General features: G+C 40.4%; 1 protein-coding gene across 1 annotated transcript; it reads right to left on the bottom strand.

Annotated features, from left to right (window-relative positions):
- Positions 1-486: 486 nt before the first annotated feature.
- LOC116722649 (protocadherin 8) lies at positions 487-6954 on the bottom strand. Its single transcript, XM_032566817.1, has 4 exons — positions 3351-6954; positions 3155-3225; positions 2785-2918; positions 487-1436 (listed from the first exon to the last, which is right to left on the bottom strand). Exons 1-4 carry the CDS (start codon positions 5718-5720, stop codon positions 1105-1107), a joined length of 2907 nt encoding a protein of 968 aa, XP_032422708.1. The 5' UTR covers positions 5721-6954; the 3' UTR covers positions 487-1104.
- Positions 6955-8428: the final 1474 nt, after the last annotated feature.

The following is an 8428-nucleotide window of genomic DNA, read 5'->3' as shown; positions in this document are numbered from 1 at the left end:
TAATACATGGTGCTGTGTTGTGTATAGTGATGGAAATTATTTTTAAAGAACAGGCGTTGAATTGACAGCACCCCAGTAAGATTTTTTTTTTTTTTTTTGTCGGTATAATGCTTTATACCTTACTTTTCCTCAGGAGCACCAGATCCTTTTTTTTTTTGCTCATTTGCATGCCAGAAACCAAACGAAGCAACCTTGGAGTCTTCAAAGGAGGTCTCCCAGGTAATGGAGGGGAGCATAGGATTGCACATCTGATCAGCTCTGACTGGAGTTTTCATCATGTAGATCTAAAACTGGAGGAGGAGTTTTGCATGTTTACACAAAATTAAAGCAGGGGAGGGATTCTTATCTTTTATTCTAATGTCCCTTAATTAAAATGATTCTTTGTTACGCTTCATTAATTTCAATCACATTGTTGTATTAAAAAATAAATAAAAAAATTGCTGTTCGGCATTTTGTATTAATTCAGAAATTTTATTTGACAAAAAGAACAGAAACACAGCAGTAGACACCACAGAATATACTGAAACTCAAATAATGAAAGACAAATACACCAAGGTGCACCAACCAATCTTCCAAAGAGCGGAAGTGGACCATTTTTCCTTGATTGGCTATGACCAGTGCTTAGCAAGTTAAATACTGAAAAAATATTTGTTTTTCCCTCTTCATTAAATAAATCAATACAATGAGGTCTGACCATTTTTGGTCTATAACCCTCAAATCAGCATTTGCTCAGAGAAATTAGGTAAAGTTTAGGTACGTATGCATTAGGCAATGCATTGATGCATAAATTGTGGTAAGCTAGTAAAGCCTTAACTTCCTGTTTGATTTACAGTATAAACAAACAAAAATGTGCAGCACGTTTTTTCTTCTATATGTAATAATTATTAGGGGAAAAAATTACCTGTCAAAATTAAAACAGGCAATTCACAGACACGCAATAATAAGTATCAGCCAGGAAAAGCTTGATTTGTCCATATCCAATAAACATTCTCCCACATTTTCCTCATAAACAAATATGTACACTTGTTAATTAAGAATATGATACAAACTTCTACACATGTACATCCACAATGTGCGGCTAAATAAGATTACCCGCACATTTTATTAAAAGATAGTTGCAACTTCAGATTCTGTAGCCACTGTTACAATGTTGGGAGTCTCCTGGTGGACCGTGGCCTGTCCTGCATCAGTTTCATGCAGCTGCTGGGGGAAGTAGGAAGGAAGAGTCCCAGATCTGGAAAATGTCTGCATGTTGCTTCTTGGTTTTGGCTGGTTTGTGTTGTATCCACAGTCCTTCCTAATGCTGTGAGGATTGCTGAAAACAGGCATGGGGGAGAAGCCTATTGCGTAGGCATTTTCTCTAGAGTTCCTGTAGCTCCTCTGTGGTATCACACAGTAGGCACTTTGGCAGTCTCTAGATAAGCTGCTACTAGTACCTGAAACAAAGTAAGACAAACAAAACTGCAGATTAGATACAGTAAGTGTAGATGTTATATAACCAGCTTTAATGTTTACCTGTCAAAATTATTATTTAAATGCAGTGCTGCAAAGTTTGGGAAATATTTAAAGTTGCTTTTGTTACTATCCAGGTCTGAATAAGTAAAACGAAAACTGAGTGTGGACAGAATATTAACAATTATTGCCATTAATAACTATTTATATTTTCAAAAAGTTATAAACCTTTGGTTCAAAAAATAAGGTTATTTCATTGATTTATATTTAAATGATACTTCTTACCTTGATTTTTTACATCAAAAATGTAGACTTCAATATTTTGCTTTTAAGTACAAGACACTTCAATTATGCAGGTTCCAATACCTCTGAGTTTTTTCTTAAAACCTCAAACACATCAAGGTAACAATCACAAACCTTAATGTATTTTACTGTGGTTTTATGTGACAAATTAATGCAAACTGTCATGTAACTGGGAAGTGGAAGATAATGATTTCATTTTTCAAGTTTGTAAAAGAAATTAGTAAATAAATATCTGAAAAGTTAGCTTTGGAATTCAGCAAGAAGGTCCTGGGTTCTTTCTGCATTGAGTTTGCATGTTCTCCCTGTGCACAAGTGGGTTCTTGCTGGGTACTCTTGCTTCCTCTCACAGTGGAAAAACATGACTATCAGGTTAAATGGCCTAAGCAAATGTTCATTAGTTGTAAATATGTAAGTGGTTGATTGTCCTGCATTTCTCTATGTTGCCCTGCAATGGACAGGTAACCTGTTCTAAGTGTACCCTGCCTTTCTCCCATGAATCGCTAGAGTTAGGCACCGGCCACCCATTGCAAGATATAGATGGATGATATTAGATTAAAGACTAAACAAATATCCGCACTACTCTTTGAAGATTTGCAAATCAAACTCTTAGTATGTGTCATTTGTCTTGCACTAATACACACAACTGTGCCTTGGTTTCACACAAAATCCCAATAAAAATCTTGAATATTGTTGGAAATTTCAATAGAGGTACGACAGGTATGAACATTTTCCCAAGGCCTGTAAACGACTGTTAATGCCATGTTAAATCAAGGCAATAAGCAGAACCTGTGGTTCTTAAACTTAACATGCAAAAGACAAAATAATAGTAGAAAGTCTGATATGTGATGCCATTGTGTAAACCACGCATGTAATACAAAAATAATTATTATGTATCATCATTTTAGTTATTACATGAACTAAAAATGTACACTTCAAAGAAACTTTTGAAACATTTTAAATTTGATGTGTAAAAATTTTGAAATGAAATGATTATGAATAATTAGGCTCCCTGGAATGTTTAAAACTTACTTTTCAGTCTGGGTTGGAAGGTGCTGAAGTTCTTCTTGCCGCCATCTCCACTGACATCTGAGTCGCTGTCATTGAAGTCACTGTCCCCTTTACCGCTGTCCTTCACGCTCAGCTGGTCATTGTTGCTGAGGCCGCTGCAGTCAACAAAATACAGTATGAGCCACAACCACACCACATTAGCTTGACTATTGATGTGTTTTCATATGCAAAAACTAGATCTTTGCTGCCCATCTAACCTCAATCTGCACACATGCCACAATCAATAAAGTGCATGCACCGGTGAAAGGCAAAGCATGCTTTCTTTTCATTCAAGTTTTACTGCTATGCAATACACGAAAAAGGAAATTTCTCATTTTTTCAGTTAACTTACCTCACTTGCAAGCAGTATCTGTCACCTTGCCACACAGACGTTGGCTGAAAATGCTTGGAGGGCAGGAATATCTAAGAGAGCAAACAGAGTGACAGTAGAGCGCTTAGTTTCCATTTCTGGCACATAGATCAAGGCAACATCACGAAGCTAAAAAGATGAAAAATGCTGAAAAAAAAAAAAACACTGGATGATTCACCTTCGATTCTGAGTCTCTGCTCCTCTCCTCGTAGAGGCAGGAATCATCCAGAGACAAAGACGTCCTCTCATGGAAGAACCCCTGCTGGCCCGTGTAAATGTTTGGTTCTGCAGAGCTGAGCATGGAATGGGGCCTGCCGTCAAACAGGCCCTGGCACACCTCTCTCTTTCTGCCACGGCTTCTTCTTCCCCCACGGCTCAGTTTGCACGTGAGGGCGACGGCCACAATTGCAATTAGCAGGAAGGCACAACCCCCACTGAGTACGATGATGATGATTAGTGAGCCATCGAACGAGGAGCCTTCTTCCTCACTTGACTGTAGGACAATGACAACCTGGTCTTCAGGGGGTTCTGTATCTGAAACCACAAACCTAATAGTGGCACTGCTAGACAGAGGGGCCCTTCCATTGTCACTGACTGTTATTTTAATTTCCAACACGTCCCCTATTTCGGCTGTGAGCCACTGCTTCAAAGCAATCTCTCCAGTGTTTTTGTTCATGGTAAACAGCTTTGGGTCACCTTCCAGAATTTGGTGGGAGAGCTCGCCATTCACCCCCTCATCCGCATCTTCTGCTACTACCTGAAGGGTAAGATAGCCTGCGGGGGCATTGTAGGGAAGAGGGATATCAGCAGAGTTATTCAGCAGGACAGGGAAGGTGAAATATGGATAGTTGTCATTCTGATCCACGACTCTGATCCGGATCATTGAGGTGCTGGACAGAGAGGGGGAGCCTCTGTCCTCTGCGTGGATGACCACCTCAATCTGTTGGAGCGTCTCATAATCAAAAGACCTCAAAGTGTACAAGGACCCTGAGATTGAGTCTACAGAAACATAGGTGGACACTGGAGATCCTCCCGGTATTTCTGAATCTAAGAGTTTGTAGGAAACTTTCGCGTTCTTTCCCATGTCAGGATCTCGAGCAACAACGGTAGTAATGTATGAGCCAGGAATGTTGTTCTCCAAAACTGAAACTTCATACACAGACTTACTGAAAAGAGGGGGGTTGTCATTCTCATCTGTTACACTGATTGTGTACTGCCTGGCCGTCTTAAAAGGGGGAGTCCCCAGGTCCTCTGCCAATACAGTCAAGTTGTATTCTTGGATCTTCTCTCTGTCCAGAGTACCGGTGGTAACGATCATGAACGTCTCCCCGTAAGCCTGCTGCAGGGTGAAATGCTCGTGCCCGAGCAGGCTAACGCGCACGTACCCGTTGGAGCCCGAGTCTCTGTCCGAGGTGCTGATCAGCGCCACGAAGCTCTCCGCTGCCGCAGCCTCGGTGATGTAGGCCACCGAGTCGCTGCTGGAGGTCATCGGCTTGATGATGATCTCCGGAGCGTTGTCGTTCACGTCCACTACCTCGATTACGACCGTGCAGGTGGACGGGACGGAGTTCTCGCCCTGATCCGAGGCTCTGATGATCAGCTCGTATGACTTCCTTTTCTCGAAATCAACCAGCGCCTTCAGGGTCACATCCCCAGAGTAAGGGTCGATGTGGAAAGTTTGGGCCGCTTCGGATGACAGCTCATCCGGGAACGCATACACGACTTCTCCGTTGATGCCCTGGTCCGGATCGAAGGCGTGCACTTTCAGTACTCGGTGACCTACCGGGGAGTCTTCCTCCAACTCAACTTTCAAGGAGCTGTGCGCAAAAGCCGGGCTGTTGTCATTAAAGTCCAACACTTTGATGTTCACAGTCATAGATCCCGACTTTGGAGGCGCTCCTCCATCAGACGCAGTCACCTGTATAGTGTAAGAGTCCTCCACTTCTCTGTCCAGCTCACTCACCAAAACCAGCTCGGCAAACTTCACTCCGTCCTCCAATTCGCGCACTTCCACAGCAAAGTGGCTGCAGGGGGAGATGTTGTAGCTCTGGATGTAGTTATCACCCACATCCTCGTCGAGAGCGATCTGGAGCGGGAACCTGGAGTCCAGGGGAACGTTTTCAACTATCTCTAGTTTCGTTTCGTTGAGTGGGAAGTACGGAGAGTGGTCGTTGATGTCCTTCACCTCGATCTCCACGTGGATGAGCTGAAACTTCTCCCTGGAGTGGGCCACGATGTTGAAGGTGATGAAGCAGCGAGGGGACCTGGGGCAGAGCTGCTCCCGATCGATCACATCTGCGACGGTCAGGAGTCCGTCACTTTCCCGCATGTGAATAACTGAGGTGTTGCTCTCCTGCATGAAGCGGAAAGATGTGTCATGGGCATCAGACGGATCAATCTTTAAATCTTGGGATAAATTCCCTATTTCTGTCCCGGGTGCGTCCTCTTCATAGGTAAAGTACCTAGTAGTTGTGCAGTGCACAGTGCACAGATACACAGAGAAAAGCGTCAAGACAAGCCCCTCAGATGCAGCTTTGCAAAACGCCATGCTGAGTGTCCCCCCCAAAAAAAGTATTCAGATGATGCAAGTCGGGAGCTACTTCTCCTGCCTGAGTCCAACTCCGAGTTACCAGACCGACTTTAAGCCCCACTGTATGCAAATTGCCCGCCCAGTCGACCAATGGCCTTCCAGCTTCCAGTGGGGCACCAAAAGGAAAGGTTTGGCGCTGCACCAATTTGTAGCTTATTGTTTTGGGTGCAAACGGCTCATTAGATAAACTGATTGTAGAGCTTTTAATCGGGCAGACACCAGCTTCCTTAAATTAATCTGCACGTGACAATTAATTAACTAACTAAATTACTTGGAGGGGACCGGATAATAGGAACACACGCCTCCGGAGGAGGATACAGGTCTACCTGTTAAAAGCTTTAAAAAGGATTTACTGGGTGAGTTTCACCCAGAGAGAGAAGCAAGCAGACACATGGCAGCGTTATTAGAAGTGTTCCAAAAGTTAAGAAGGGCACACGGCTGTGGAAAGCATCAGGAGAATGATTGGCGCTGTGCACAGAAGTTCAAAAGTCCTGAAGGCAAAAAAAAAAAGAAGAAAAAAGTAAAAAATGAGATATTCAAAGAAAGTCATGCTGTGCATGTACCACCAATGAAATGCAGATAGAATGTTAAAATTAAACTAAAGGTAAGGTTTTGATTGGGAAGAATACATCTGAATCATTTTCCTTTGAGTACTGCATTCCTGAAATAGTATTTTTTTTTAGTTTGTATTCATAAGCAGCACTGTTAGGTAATTTTTCAGCACTTTTGTAGCTCTTGAGTGGGTGAAAAATGGCAACTTATGGCTTGTAAAATATCCATTTTAAGTGCAAAACTGTCAGACAACAGCAGTGCGATAGGGACAATAAATATAAGACAGACAATTTCATGAAATCTAAGTGTAATGAGACATAAAATTTAAATATGTCACCATTGGCAATTCAAGCATATATCATATACTCCAGGCATGTTGTTTCTACTGCCTCACCATGCACAAGCAAAGGAATAGCAACTCCACCAGCAAAAATAATGTCAGAAAGATAGATAGAAAGAGAGAGAGAGAGAGAGAGAGAGAGAGAGAGTCAATCCAGTTATTTCCTGACCATTTTTAATAATTGGGATTTTGAACTATTTAAATGCAATCCAGACTCCTTCACAGACATCAAAATAAATCTTTGATTCGACAAAAAGCCATAAGACCCAAGTTAGACACCAACTTCAGCACTATCAGAAAGGTGTTACTGTACAGTAGTATTTTCAGTGGTACTCACTACAAAACGTTTGTTGCAGAAGCAAAATTCTACACTCAAAGTGATGAAGGATAATTATAAAAAAAAAGAAAATGAAAAAAAGTCTAATGTTACTGGATCATCTACAAAAATGTTTCTGTTTCCCCGAATAAAACTTTAAATACCAGTGCCTCAAATATGAAGGAGAATCCTGTTGTCACTGTTATATTAAAAGTTTTGAGTTTGAAACTTAAAAATGAGGAACATTAAAAAGAAGCTTAAAAATAGTAATCAAGAAAATGACATATGTATAAACTGAATGTTGTAAACTCTAAGTAATCTACGTTAGTAATCCACATTTTGTAATATGGCACAGAATATTGTAGCTGTAGATATCGATATGACAATAATCATAAATTAGAGGCTCTCTCTAATTTAACAACAAAAAGATATGCTATAGAAAATGTAAGTTAACACAGACTGGAATTGTATGTGAATTTAATTGGCCCTATTTATTTGACACTACAACAATATATCAGGTGTTTACTCTAAGAATTGTTTTTATTATACACCAATAACAGGCTTAGGAAAAAAAAAAGCGAAGACAAGAGTATCAGGGGATTTTATGATCTGTGGCACATAATATTGTTAAGAGATTTAGAGAATCCTCTCCACAATGCGAACAAGGCTGAAAACCAATACAGAACGGCAGTGATCCTCAGGCCCTCGGGCTGAACAACATCACAAACAGGCATGTTTCTGCACAGAAACACTTCTGGTTGTCAAAAAGATATCATGTATAATATCCTAAAATATATCTCCCTTTTTTCAGGACTGAATTATTTAAAAAATGTTCCAATTTGAAGTGGATAAAAAATGTGGATGCTGGACAAATAAACGTTTTTGGATATAGTTCAAATAATCTCTTGAGCCCTCAATCGAACAGGGAATGGTTGGTTTGTTATCGACATGAAACACAAAAACCAACACATGAAATGCTAATATTAGGCTGCATTATCTTTATTGTTTAATTCTTTTTTTCAGTGAGTGAAGTTTGACAAACTAGCATATAAACATTTCAGAGAATCATGCTAGAGAGACAGAAAGCAGGCTTATATAAAAAGATTCAATTCAAAGGCATTAAGAAAGAGCACATTTTGAGTAAAATTACAATATGGAATGAAACAGATGTTAAAATATGGGAAAGAACTTACAGAATCACACCATCTAAAGCAAAGACATTCCACTGACTGTAAAAAGCAGTGGAAGCTTCCAAAAGAGCAGTTCTTACAAGGCCCTTAAAAAGTATGAATAGAGTGAAGTGAGTTAAGTGTCTGAAGGCTGATGGTATTTCAAAACCTATTTCTATAATGTGGTGCTGAAAATGAAAGAAAGAAGAGCAGTTTCACCAATTAATGTTCCTTATAAAGTTAACCATTTCATCCAAAATGTGTCATGAATTCCCAACATTCGAAGTTT

This window comes from Xiphophorus hellerii, chromosome 7 (assembly GCF_003331165.1).
Source record: "Xiphophorus hellerii strain 12219 chromosome 7, Xiphophorus_hellerii-4.1, whole genome shotgun sequence".
NCBI lineage: Eukaryota > Metazoa > Chordata > Actinopteri > Cyprinodontiformes > Poeciliidae > Xiphophorus > Xiphophorus hellerii.
This window is presented reverse-complemented; position numbering and strand designations above follow the sequence as displayed.

Coding starts and splice junctions, on each gene's coding strand:
- LOC116722649 (XM_032566817.1), bottom strand. CDS start 5,720: ATGGCGTTTTGCAAAGCTGCATCTGAGGGGCTTGTCTTGACGCTTTTC. Junction 3,226..3,350: donor GCAGAGACTCAGAATCGAAG/GTGAATCATCCA, acceptor TTGCTCTCTTAG/ATATTCCTGCCCTCCAAGCA. Junction 2,919..3,154: donor AGATACTGCTTGCAAGTGAG/GTAAGTTAACTG, acceptor TGTTGACTGCAG/CGGCCTCAGCAACAATGACC.